The following is a 13486-nucleotide window of genomic DNA, read 5'->3' on the forward strand; positions in this document are numbered from 1 at the left end:
TTCTCTGTCTAAAAGTCCTGGCTGTCCTGGAACTCCCTTTGTAGACCAGGCTGGCCTTGAACTCACTGAGATCCACCTGCCTCTGCCTCCCGAGCAGTAGAAAAAAAAAAACATGTTTTGGAGTGTTTTAGAATTACATTTATTATGTGTCTGCACACGCGAATTTGCAGGAATCAGTTCCCATTTTTGTGGGTCTCAGAGATTTACCTCAGGCCATCGGGTTTAGCAGTAATCTTAATTTGCCATCAGGAAGTAATACACCCCTGGGCGAGGTTGTTTTAGGCGCTTCCCAGGTCACGTGATGCGAGGCAACATGGCGCTGTCCACGGTGGCCTCATCCCACGTGGTTCCGGGACGGAAAATGGCGGCGGCAGGCAGTCCCGCTTCGCTTGAGTCTGCTCCACGAATCATGCGGCTGGTGTCTGAGTGCAGTCATTCCAGAGCCCGGGCAGGCGAGCTGCGGCTGCCGCATGGAACTGTTGCCACTCCTGTGTTCATGCCTGTGGGAACACAGGCCACCATGAAGGGGATCACGGCGGAGCAGCTGGAGAGCCTGGGCTGCCGCCTCTGCTTGGGCAACACCTACCATCTGGGGCTGAGGCCGGTGGGTGGACTCGATCCGGGGGCGGCGGCGAGGGGGCACCGTGCCTGGGCTCCGCCCGGGTCTGGCGAGAGCTGCGGGCTATCGCCTAACTTGGCACTTGCTTCTGCTATTCCAGGGTCCGGAGCTGATCCAGAAAGCCCAGGGTCTTCACGGCTTCATGAATTGGCCTCACAATCTGCTGACAGTGAGTTGGAGTCGCTGCCCTAGGGTGCTGCGATGTGGTGAGAGGGTCCCCAATCTCCATCTCCTGACAGCTTCTCGGCGTGGTCTCTCTCCCAGGATAGCGGCGGCTTCCAGATGGTGTCCCTGTTCTCCCTGTCCGAGGTGACTGAGGAGGGCGTCCGCTTCCGCTCGCCCTACGATGGCCAAGAGACACTTTTGAGCCCAGAGAGGTCTGTGGAGATTCAGAACGCTCTGGGTAAGAAAACCTTGCTGTGTTGCCTCTTCACCTTGCTAGTAGCCTCAGGGCCTCGGACCCACAGGTGGTTTGGGAAATCTATAAATTTGAACTCTTGGGCTGGAGAGATGGCTCAGCGATTGAGAGCACTGACTGTTCTTCCAAAGGTCCTGAGTTCAATTCCCAGCAACCACATGGTGGCTCACAACCATCTGTAGTGGGGTCTGGTGCCCTCTTCTGGCCTGCAGGCATACACACAGACAGAATATTGTATACATTATAAGTAAATAAATACTTTAAAAAAAATAAATTTGAACTCATTCACCCAGCTAAAATAAGGATAAAAAATAGGTCCTGTGCTAGGCATGTTTGCCGATGCCCTGAACTAGGTCCCTGGCACAGCGAACAGACCAAAACAAAACAAACACTTGAAAAAATGTATGTGGTGGCAGCTTAGCGGGAAGACAGTTGCGGGTTCCAGCCCTGCCTGGGCTACACAGTGAGAACCTGTTTCCGTCTCTGACTTGTGATATCTGTAGTGTAAACAAAGTACTAGATATGTAGTTGTCCTTTTTGATTTGCTTTTGTTTTATATTTGTTATGCCCAAATTCACAAAGTCCCAGCAAAAGCCAACAAGGAGACTGAGTCCCATATGTAAAAAGCAAAGAGCCTTTATTTTAATCAAGTTTGCAAACTTGGTCTTTCCGCATGTCCAACGTATTGGAATAACTGGAGTGCCCCGAGCTCAATTAGATTTAGGTTTTTATAGTAGTAAAGGTGGGGGTGAGGGGTTTCTGAGGTTTTAGGACCCCTGATTGGCTGACATTTGTCTAGGGGTGTTCTGGTGAGTGTGTTCTGGCAGGTGATCCTATCTACAGAGGTTGGAACCTTAGGCATTTCCTTTGAATGGTCTGTTCTTGGGTGGAGGTCAGGTAATCTCAGCTTGTGGTTCCTCCTGCAACCAGGCATTGCTTCAGGGTAAACTACTGAGACTCAGGCCTCTTATTAAATCAGAGTTCTACTCTGGCAGGATAAGGGTTGGAAGTAAAGAACTTCCTTTGGGTGACCTGCCCATACTTAGCTTATTATGGTTGGCTCCCACAATATCTATATATGTTGTTATTACTTTTTTATTATTATTTTGTACAGGGTCTCACTATGTAGCCTTGACTGGCCTGGAATATGTTATGTAGAATGGTAGACCAGGCTAGCCTCCAACATAGAGATATGCCTGTTTCTGCCTCTGGAGTGCTGGGATTGAAGACAGTTGCCACCAAACACAACTGTTACTGTTTTTAGTAACAAATTGAATTTAATGAAATAATGGTGGCAACAACATGAGATAGTGATTGCTTTAGGCCTCTTTTTTTCCATATATATAGTTGGGTTTTTTTTTTTTTCTGTCTTATTTTTGAGACAGAGTCCTATGTAGTCCTGGCTGGCCTGGAACTCACTTCCTCTTTAATTGAATTTGACTTTGAAATCTCCCTCCATATCCACAGCCAAACGCCACCATGCCCAGTTTTCTTCAGAGCCGGGGCTCAGAGCCAGGCAGGGCTCTTTGCACGCTATATGATGAGCACTCTGCTGCCTGAGCTGGATCTACAGTCCAGGACAATTTATATTGTTTACATTTTGCGTGATGCTGGAGCCTTGACACGTGAGCTCCAGCTCCTCTCCCTTGTCCATCCCAGTCTCTGTCCCAGAGCCTTCTTATGGAAACTGTACCTGTTATGCTAAGTGGAGCCTGCCCAGCTGTGTGACAGGTGTTTCTTTGGGTCCGTCTACTGATCTTAGGACAAGGCTGTTCTCCTGGTGTGGTATCCTATTTTGCTTTCTGTTGCTGTGGTGACATCATGACCAAAAGCAACTCGGGGAGGAAAAGTTTATTTCCTCTTCCAGGTTTTAGCCCATCATCAAGGGATTCTAGGCAGGGGCTCTACCACTAGGCATGGTCCTAGTTCTTGATTTTAGACACAGGTTCTCCCTATGCTCTGCTGGCTGCACTGAAGCTCAGGATGCAGGTTCTCTGAAAGAGCAGCCAACCCTCTAGTCCCCAGCCTCAGGCTCCTGATTCTTCCGCCTCCACCTTCTGAATGCCTGGATCACAGGCCTGAACCACCACCACACCTACTTTATGCAGTGCTGGGGATGGGACCTGTGTCTTTTTGTGTGCTAGACAATCAGTACACCTACTGAGCTATGGCCCCAGGGTCCAGAGCGTACTTTCAATAGTTCCGTGTAAAACTGGGTGGAGTGCAGGTAGCGGCAGGGGGATTGGGAGTTGGAGAACAGTCTGGGATCCATGGTGATAATTTGTAGGGGTCAGTCTCCTCTTTCCACCATGTGGGTCCTGTGGGTTGAACTTGGGCAGTTAGACCTGGAAGAAAGCACATTTACTGTGGAGCCATCTCACTGGCCCATAGGCTATATATATATACATACATACATATATACATATATATACACATATATGTATATGTATATATACACACATATATATATGTATATATACATATATATGGATTGATTGATAGATAGAGATATAGATATATATAGATATATATTTAAAAAAAACCAAAAATCCAAAAAGTTTCCCAGCTTCTGTGCAGCCATATTACAATGATGACAAGTAGTAGGTGGTGGTCCCTGCAAGGGTCCTCTGTTCTCCCTGCCCCTCACCAGAGTGCCCTCTCACCCCAGGCTCTGACATCATCATGCAGCTGGACGATGTGGTGAGCAGCACAGTGACAGGCCCTAGAGTGGAGGAGGCCATGCACAGGTCTGTGTATGTGTGGGTTGTGCGTGCGTGGGAGAAGGATTTGGATCGTGTGCTTCTCTTACATCTCCCTAGCCACTGGAGGTTCTGTGACCCGCCCGGGACCCTCTTGCAGGTCAGTGCGCTGGCTGGACAGATGCATTGCAGCCCATCAGCACCGGGACAAGCAGAACCTCTTTGCTATCATCCAGGGGGGACTGAATGCCGACCTTCGGACCACTTGCCTGAAAGGTAGAATGGGGTACTGGTAGAGGTGGTCCAGGTCCAGGCAAAGGACGATGCTTTGGCCATCGCTGTTAACTGGCAAAGGATGCTGCAAGTGCAAGATACATGGGTCAAACGCCCAGAGGCAGTGTGTAGTAGGGCCGGTCTGGAAAATGGAAGTAATGGAGGCAAATACTGGTCCCAAGTTGAGTCTTTGTTTATCCCCCATCCGGTTCTCGCCACCATGTGGATTCTGGGGATGGAACTCAAGTGCCTTTGCCCGCTGAGCCCTTTTCAATATTTTGTTGAAATACTGCATCAACTTATGACAGGCTTCCATGTAGCCCAGGCTGGCCAGGACCTCACTATGTAGCAGAGGACGGTCTTGTACTTATCCTCCTGCCTCCACTTCTGAATGCTGAGATCACGGGCATGCACCACCAAACTCAGACGATTTGTTGCTGAGTTGAACCCAGGACTTGATGCGTAATACTCAAGCCCACTACGTAGTCACAGCCTGCCCCACTTTTTGGGACTAGTTCTCCTGTAGTTCAGAGTGGCCTTGAATTCCTGATTCTCCTGCTTCTCGAGTGCTGGGATCCCAGGGGTGCATTCGTTCTCTGGATTTGGAACCTTGTTTCTAGAAAACGGTAAATTCAGGAGAACATTTGGCTTTCTCCTGTGTGAACTGTGGGCCATGGGCCTGTTCTGATGATCAGAGTAGAAAGCATTGGGTCGATGAGCTGGCTGAGTGGCTGGAGAAGCTTGCTGCCAATACTCACAACCTTGGTCTGATCCCTGGAACTCATGGATTCTGCAAGTTGTACCCTGAGCACTGTGTGATGCATTCACGTCTCATGAATACACAAATAAACGTAATACAAATGAGCCTTGCGTTCAGCCAGTGGGCACTCGTCAGTGGCAGCGTAGGTCCCCAGCAGGAGCCTTTGCCTCTGTCCCTCCCTTCCTTTTGGGATGTGTCTGGGGCAGGGTCTTTCCTGGGGGCTTTCAGATGGTCACCCTCATTAGAGTTGGAAAGACTGTTATTGGAAATGGGATTTGTTTTGTGTGGATGTTTGCTGGTGATTGGACGAAGTGCCTTGCCCCTGCTAGGTGAACACTACCACTGAGCTACACCCCTGCCCAAAATGGGTTTACTACATCTAAACTACTGAGCATCCTAGTCCTTGAGGTTGTGAAACTGTTACAACATTCCCTGCCCCCCTTTCTTTCTTCCTATCTCTAATCTTTGCTTCTTATAATTTTTGAAATTAATCATTTAATTTTTTAGACAGGGTCACCATGCCTGGAGAAAGTTATTTTCTGTGTATGGATATTTTTCTGTATGTATGTATACCACATGTATGCAGGACTCAGGAAGGCCAGAAGAGGGTGTTGGGTCTTCTGGAACTGGAACTGCAGATGGCTGTGAGCCATGTGGATGCTGAGATCTGGCCCTGGTCCTCTTGAGAGAACAGCCAGGGCTCTTGTCCTCTTGGGCCGCCATCTCCCTACCCTCTCCCTTCCTCTTTTTTTGTTTTGTTTTTCAAGACAGGGTTGCTCTGTGTAACAGTTCTGCCTGCCCTGCTGCCCTGGAACTCGCTCTGTAGATTGGGTTCTGAAGTAATAAGGGCAGCGGGGCTGCGTTCCCAGCACCCCGGCTGCCTGCTCGGCTAGCTTATGCCCCAAAATAATTACACAGACACTGTATTCTTTTAATCACTGCTTGGCCCATTCTCTTCTAGGCTAATTCTCACATGTTAATTTAACCCATTTCTAATCATCTGTGTATGGCACCCCAAGGTGCACTTACCAGGAAGATTCTAGCCTATGTCCATCCTGGGTCGGAGCTTCATCCCGGGAGCGGGGCATGGCGTCTCTCTCTGAGGCGTCTGCTCCCAGGAGGAGCTGTGGAGTCTCTGAGCTCACTTCCTCTTCCTCCCAGCGTTCTGATCTGTTTACTCCTCCTACCTATGTCCTAACCAATAAAATGGGCCAGGGCAGTTCCTTTATTAGCCAATGACCTTCCTCCATCATTTCCCCTTTTTCGGTTTAAACAAAAAAAAAAGGCTTTAACATAGCAAAATTACGTATAACAAAACAGTTATCAAGTAAAAGTTACAATAATCTTTATCATAACTAAGGAAAACTATAACTAACTATTCTTAACTCCATCAAAGACTCCAGAAAGATACAATACTACCTAAGCAAACAAGAAAAAAGCAACTTTTAAAACTCTGGAAATGACAGAGACATCTCGCTGCCTGGACAGTCACCCAAAGTTCCTCTGTACCGTTGGGGCATCCATCTTCAGCCTTCAGGCCCATGGTATCCAGCAGACATTTCCATAAAGCAGGAAAATTCAAAGTCAGTTCAGTCACTATCTGTTGTGTCCTGCAGAATGTCTCGCAGACTCTTTCATGAATCAGGAACCCCGAAAGATCTCACCTTAGGCAAGTTCAGTAGTCCTCTCTCTGCGGGTTCTCTGTGTCCAGTTTATGCAGTAGTCCAGGCAAGAGCAGTTTCTTGCCCAAATGGCTATCAAACTCCATAAGGTGCCTCTTCGAGGCCCATCTTCCTCTTGAAGTACATTGGTGCTGCCAGGAGCAGTGTCTCATTGTCATGAAAAGTCCTCAGTTATTAAAACATTAAATGTCCTATTCTGTAATCTTTGAAAGACATGAAGAATGTCTATCTAAAATATATCTCTATATATCTAGAAAATCTAACTAACATGACTACAAGCTTTACTATTATCAATGATTATCCATTAGCAACCTATATTTCTTAATTATACAGTACATATTTAAATGAACTACACAATCACAATACCTTAATCAAAATCAGAAACACTTATACATATAACAAAATTGACCTTAAATCTCTATCAATAAAGCAAAAGCTATACTAATGTAAATTATTCATATCTATATCATATCCCCCTTTAAATGTAAAAGAACGTTTATAAACCATATTTGGGAACATGGGCGCAGTTATTTCTCTCCAAACTGCTTCCTGCTGAATGGGGGCGTCGTTAATTAGGTCTTTCACGGTATAACCTGTGTGCTAGTTTCATCTCAGTTGGCAGTTGAGCGAAGCAATTTTTTGAAGGCGTGCACAGGAACCATTCAGGAGGACGTGGTCCATCATACCAAATCGGAATAGAAGAAATGAACAGCGTCTCATCCTCTGTGAAAACAAAATAAGAAACTCTTTTCCAAAGTATCATATCCTTAGATACAAATTCAAAATATCTATGTTGGATTAGTTCAGCAGCATTTATAAACAAATATCTTTTAGCAGCTGTTGCTCCTTCCTCAGCATTCAAATAATTCAAAGAGAGCATAATAGCATACAGTATCAAAATTCTCTGTTTATTTTCCATCTTTGTACACCTTTGTTTTAACCTCTATTTCATTTATTTTTACTTTTAACTTTTTGCTTTTTGAGACAGGTTCTCTGTATCTTTGACCTGAAGTAACTCTGTAGACCAGGCTGTCTTTGAACTCTCAGAGATCCGCCTGTCTCTGCCTCTCAGGCAGTGGGATTAAAGGTGTTTGCTACTACACCTTGAACTCACAGAGATCTGTTTGTCTCTGCCTTCTAGGCACTGGGATTAAAGGCGTGTGCTACCACACACAACAACTCTCTTCCTTTTTTTGTTTTTTACTTTAAGAACTTCAACTTTTAGTCTGCATATATTTTTAACACGCTGTAAACCATTTAAAAATTTTCCTTGTCTTTGAATCTCTCTTTACTGTATATCTCTCTTTTTCTGACCACATGAGTCTTTTTTTTTTTTTAACCAAGTAATTTACCAAGCAATATCAGTAGGATTAAAGGCGTGGCTTTGCCGGCTAGATCCAGTCCATTCCTTAGCTTTCCAGCCTCATGGAGGATATACAGGCTGTAGCCATGTTTACTGCAACAACTGTATGGCATTTCAAGGTCCCTGCCAGCAAGTGAGCTACAACAGACAACACTCAAGTCCTCTCTAGGTAGCCGGCCCTCCTGCCTTAAACAGTCAGAGTTTGCCCTGGCAGGATGGCCCAGAAAGCCGGCATTTTTAAACGGCGCAGCTTTTTTCCTGCTATGGCTGAAAACCGAAAAGCATGTGTTCAGCTTTTCGTCAACACCGTTTAAGTGTTTCATGCCAGGACCTCTTAATGAGCTTCAGGCTTTGCAGCTAAAGCTGAGTCAGGAAGCCTCTCTTAGATGAGGCGCTTGCTTGCCTCTAGCAAGCAGAGTAGAACCGAGAAATTGCTGCTACCAAGAAACCAGGCACAATGCTTTCATTTTGTTCTAGAATTACTTCCCAAGCTGTCTCAGGCTTTATGTGGAAGCAGTTGTCCACGTGGGCGCCATATGAAGTAATAAGGGCAGCGGGGCTGCGTTCCCAGCACCCCGGCTGCCTGCTCGGCTAGCTTATGCCCCAAAATAATTACACAGACACTGTATTCTTTTAATCACTGCTTGGCCCATTCTCTTCTAGGCTAATTCTCACATGTTAATTTAACCCATTTCTAATCATCTGTGTATGGCACCCCAAGGTGCACTTACCAGGAAGATTCTAGCCTATGTCCATCCTGGGTCGGAGCTTCATCCCGGGAGCGGGGCATGGCGTCTCTCTCTGAGGCGTCTGCTCCCAGGAGGAGCTGTGGAGTCTCTGAGCTCACTTCCTCTTCCTCCCAGCGTTCTGATCTGTTTACTCCTCCTACCTATGTCCTAACCAATAAAATGGGCCAGGGCAGTTCCTTTATTAGCCAATGACCTTCCTCCATCAGGGTTCACCTCGAATTTACCTGCCTCTGCCTCCCAGGTGCTGGGATTAAAGGCGTGCAGCACCACCACCCAGGTTTCTCTTCCTTCTTTATGTAACTCAGGTTGTTCTGGGACTCACTGTGTAGCCCAGGCTCTTGATCCTTTGGCCACGGCCTCCTGAGTGGCTGGGATTCCAGGGTGTATCCAAACAACTGGCTCAAGGCTTTGTTTTATAGTTTTGTGGTAAATTAGTGGAAGTTCCTCTGAGGGAAATCCAGCATGGTGACTAGAGTACACTCTGACCTTTGGTAACACCACAAAATCCTAACTCCTCCTAAACTGGGGCTATGTGTTCTTTCAGAGATGACCAAGAGGGATGTCCCGGGCTTCGCCATCGGAGGACTGAGTGGGGGAGAGAGCAAGGCGCAGTTCTGGAAGATGGTGGCTTTAAGTACTTCCATGCTGCCTAAGGACAAGCCAAGATACCTGATGGGGGTTGGGTATGTTGGGGTGAAGGAGACAGAGCCCCAAGCCCTGCTGTGGGGGGCAGATTCTTCTGGAAAGAAGAGTATAGCATTACTGGGGAACTAATGAGTGGTCAGGTCGGCAACTGCCTGATGCTAACAATGTTCTGGGGTATCCTCAGTTATGTATGGAGTAAGAGGCAAGCCTGGGCTACATAAAACACAGTCTCAGTACAAAAATAGATAAGAGAGAAGACTTGGCTGTCATCTGAGATGTAGGTGGGGGTGAAGGGAGGCCTGGGAACCCCTCTTGAGGCTCACTCTCCCTTCCTTACCCTTCCATGGCTGCACCCCAGCTATGCCACTGATTTGGTAGTTTGCGTGGCTCTTGGATGTGACATGTTCGACTGTGTATACCCCACGCGGACAGCGGTGAGGCCCGGCCTGGGCAGGGGGACTGGAGGGACTGGGAGCCCGTGCCATTCATGATCTTGACCTTCCTTGCCTCCAGCGCTTTGGCTCTGCCCTTGTACCCACTGGGAACCTGCAGTTGAAGAAACAGCAGTACGCCAAGGATTTCAGTCCCATAAACTCGGAGTGTCCTTGTCCCACCTGCCAGAAGTAGGTCTTGGAAGTTGGGGACTGGAGGGGGCGGGGCTCAGGCTACCTGTAGCCACGAATTCTGTGACCCACAGGCACAGCCGCGCCTTCCTGCATGCCCTGCTGCACAGCGACAACACCGCAGCTCTGCACTACCTCACTGTGCACAACATTGCCTATCAGGTGGCCTGGGGACCGGGGGTCGGGACAGGGTAGGGTGGGCACTGGAACAAAGAAAGGAGGGGCATTGGCTCTGAGGACAAGGTAGGTTGAAGTTGAGATGGGGGCCTAATATGGCTCCTTTTCATTTGAGGGTGTGGTGTGGGTCAGTGGCACAAGTTCCCTCTTTGGGGGTATAATGAGTTTGGGCTATAAGGACCTTGGGGGTATGCTTCATCTAGAGGGTGTGGCATGGGCAGAACCCTCAAGCATGACCTGTTCTGCCTTGGGTTTATGATTGGGGGGCTCTTGGCACATCTGGTGCCTTGTGAGTACTCCTGAACTACTGGTGGCCTACACCTAAGAGATACTAATGCCCGCCCCCTCCCGCAGCTGCAGCTCCTGAGCGCCATGCGAAGCAGCATCTTGGAGCAGCGCTTTCCTGACTTCGTACGAAACTTCATGCACACCATGTATGGGGACCACAGCCTCTGTCCTGCCTGGGCTGTTGAAGCACTGGCCTCTGTGGGAATCACACTCACATGACCTGGGTGCTGGGGAGGACACTGGAGCGTGGGGGTTCTGAAGGATTGTTTTTGTAAAAAGATTTTGTTGCTGCTTTTTGTTTTCATCTGAGATCTGGTGTCTTCTTGGGGAGGTGGCCTGTCTGTCTTCTTCCTGGTCCCAAGCTTCACTGTAGTTGGAGGTCCCACTTCTCAGGAAGAAGTAACAGGGAGTGGCGGCGGGTCCATTGATGGGGTCTGTGTGGGGTCCCAGAGAAAGGCTGAGCCAGGCAAGGTCGGGGAGGTGGCCCCAAGGGCTTGAGTCTGAGTCTGGTGGCTCTCAGCACAATCCTAGCTCAAGAAAGGATTAGTTGTTGGGTAGCTGCAAGTTCAAGGCCAACTTGGTTTTCATGGCCAGCCAGGGGTACTGAGTAAGACCCTTTCTCAATAAAAACAAAACAAAAAATAACCATAGGTCAGTGGGATACCGGGGAACCACCGGACACAGCCCACCTTTTTTTTTTTTTTTTAACTCTTAAAGTTAAATTCTTAAGGTTTCTCTGTGTAGCCCTGCTTTCTTGCGACTCACTCTGTAGACCGAGCTGGTCTTGAACTCACAGAGATCCACCTGCCTCTGCTTCCCAAGTGCTGGGATTAAAGAAGGTGTGCACCATCTTTCTTTGTTTTCTTCTTTTACTTTTTAAATTTTATTTATTTTTTATTTTTAAAAATTTTATATGCATTGAGTTTTTTGTTAGTGTTGTTGGTATTTGTTTTTTTGTTTGGTTTGGTTTGGTTTGGTTTGGTTTTTTGAGACAGGGTTTCTCTGTGTAGCTTTGGAGCCTATCCTGGCACTAGCTCTTGTAGACCAGGCTGGCCTCGAACTCATGGAGATTCACCTGTCTCTGCCTCCTGAGTGCTGAGATTAAAGGCGTGCACCACCACTGCCTGGCTTGTTTTGGGTTTTTTGCTTTCATATATTCTGTGTTAGGGTGTTGGAGCCCTTCGAACTGGAGTCATGGACCTCGTGAGCGTCCATGTGGGTGTTGGGAATCTGAAAGAGCAGTCAGTGATCTTAACTCCTGAGGAGCCATCTCTCCAGCTCCTATTTCTTTCCTTTCCTTTTTATGTTATTTTTAAAGATAGGGTTTTTCTTCTTTTTTTTTTTTAAGATTTATTTATTTATTAAGTATACAGTGTTCTGTCTGTATGCATTCCTGCAGGCCAGAAGAGGGCACCAGATCTCATTACAGATGGCTGTGAGCCACCATGTGGTTGCTGGGAATTGAACTCAGGACCTTTGGAAGAGCAGGCAGTGCTCTTAACCACTGAGCCATCTCTCCAGCCCAGATAGGGTTTTTCTATGTAGCCTTAGCTGTCCTGGAACTTGCTCTCTAAACCAAGCTGGTTTTGAACTCAGAGATCTGCCTGCCTCTGCCTCTTAGGTGTGCTCCTCCACCACCAGTCTGGGGGCTCCTTCTTGAGGTCAGGATGTCGCAGCCTCTGCCTCGTGTGCTCCCCCACCATCACTGTTATTCTTCCCTGGTTGCCAGGAGAGCCAAGGTCACCAAAATGGAGTGGCAGCTTGCTTTTCCGCTCTACGCTTCATCCGGTGGGCACAGGCTTGGTTCTGCGTAGCTCTCAGTGCTCCTGCTGATAATAGGTGTAACTGAGTAGATGTTCACACCATGCATGTGCAACGTGTCTTTCTCTGTTCTGCTAGCCAGCTCTCAAGTTCTGACATGGAGACTTATATTGAAAGCTCTGCCTATAGCTTAGGCTTGTTCCTAACTAGCTCTTATAACAAATTAACCCATTTCTGTTATTCTATGTTTTACTATGTGGGTTTTTTTTACCGTTCTTTATTCTGTACGTCTGACTTCCTCCATATCTCATTGGCTTTTTCTCTGCATCTTGATTATCTCCTCCTGCTTCCTCTCTCTGCCTGGAAGCCCCGCCTATACCTCATACCTAGCTATTGGCTGTTCAGCTCTTTATTAAACCAGTCACAGCAATACCTCTTCACACAGTGTTCAAACATCCCTTAACAGGCTTGTGGAGACCACGCCCAAGGCAAAGCCTGCCTGACCTAACTCTGTCCCTCACCTTTGTTCTAGTCCCTGTGCCACTAGCTGTTTGCTTTTCTTCTTGAGACAGGGTCTAACTAGCCCCATCTGGCCTAGTGCTCTCAATGTAGGCCAAGGTTGGTCTTGAGCTCACAGAGACGTCTGCCTCTGCCTTCCCAGTGCTGGGACTGAAGGCATGTGCTATCCACCAGACACCATTTTACGTTTTTTACATTCAAGACAGGGTTTCTCTATGTAGTCCTGGCTGTCTTAGAATTTGCTCTATAATCCAGGCTGGGCTCGAACTCAGAGATCCACCTCCCTCTGCCTTACAAGTGCTGGGGCTAAAGGCGTATACCACCACTCCCCAACACACCATTTTATCTATTTATTTTGTTTTTCAAGACAGGGTTTCTCTGTGGAACACCTCTGACTGTCCTGCTTTGTAGATCACAGAGAACTGCCTGCCTCAGTTAAAGGCACTACTACTGCCCGGCTCCAACTATAATTTTAGTTTTTTGGGTTTTTTTTTTTTTTTTGCGAGGTTCTCATAGCCCAGGCTGGCCTCAAGCTCGTTAGTCTTCAGGAGACCTTGCATCTCTACCATCGCCTGGCCTCGCCTCTATCTCCCACGTGCTGGAATGACAGATGTGCAGTACTACAGCTGGTTCATATGCTGCTGGGCCTCCTAGACCAGCACTGTGCCCTTTGAATCAAATCCCTAATCCTATTCTTTATTTTTTAATTTTTTGTATAGTTTCCATATAATATCCAGCCAACTCCTTTGTGAATAAGGTTCTTGGGGTCCTAATAAAGTCTGCAACACCATGTGCCCACTATCACCCCATGTATTCAGGACCTGGGATTGAGTCATGCTCCTTAAATAATGTTGTCAGTTGATGCTACCTAGTTCCTGAAAGTGTGTCCCCTTGAGTTACACAGATAGCA

General features: G+C 47.4%; 1 protein-coding gene across 2 annotated transcripts; it reads left to right on the top strand.

Annotated features, from left to right (window-relative positions):
• The first annotated feature begins 358 nt into the window (after positions 1-358).
• On the top strand, positions 359-10598 carry Qtrt1 (queuine tRNA-ribosyltransferase catalytic subunit 1). Of its 2 annotated transcripts, XM_041657324.1 has the most exons (10): positions 359-604; positions 720-788; positions 884-1022; positions 3706-3784; positions 3897-4012; positions 9108-9246; positions 9567-9642; positions 9722-9831; positions 9906-9993; positions 10363-10598. In XM_041657324.1, exons 1-10 carry the CDS (start codon positions 362-364, stop codon positions 10513-10515), a joined length of 1212 nt encoding a protein of 403 aa, XP_041513258.1. In that variant the 5' UTR covers positions 359-361; the 3' UTR covers positions 10516-10598. The 2 variants fall into 2 exon arrangements, with proteins under 2 accessions (XP_041513258.1, XP_041513259.1); XM_041657325.1 differs by lacking the exons at positions 3706-3784; positions 3897-4012.
• Positions 10599-13486: the final 2888 nt, after the last annotated feature.

The sequence above is a fragment of the Microtus oregoni genome, unplaced genomic scaffold (genome assembly GCF_018167655.1).
Source record: "Microtus oregoni isolate MIOR12 unplaced genomic scaffold, Mior012 000008F_ref0000371, whole genome shotgun sequence".
Classification (NCBI taxonomy): Eukaryota; Metazoa; Chordata; class Mammalia; order Rodentia; family Cricetidae; genus Microtus; species Microtus oregoni.

Excerpts from the sequence above, each read along its gene's own strand:
- Qtrt1 (XM_041657324.1), top strand. The coding sequence starts at position 362 with ATGGCGGCGGCAGGCAGTCCCGCTTCGCTTGAGTCTGCTCCACGAATC. Across the intron at positions 9,643-9,721 it reads TATACCCCACGCGGACAGCG|CGCTTTGGCTCTGCCCTTGT; the intron begins GTGAGGCCCGGC and ends CCTTGCCTCCAG. Across the intron at positions 9,994-10,362 it reads TGCACAACATTGCCTATCAG|CTGCAGCTCCTGAGCGCCAT; the intron begins GTGGCCTGGGGA and ends CCCCTCCCGCAG.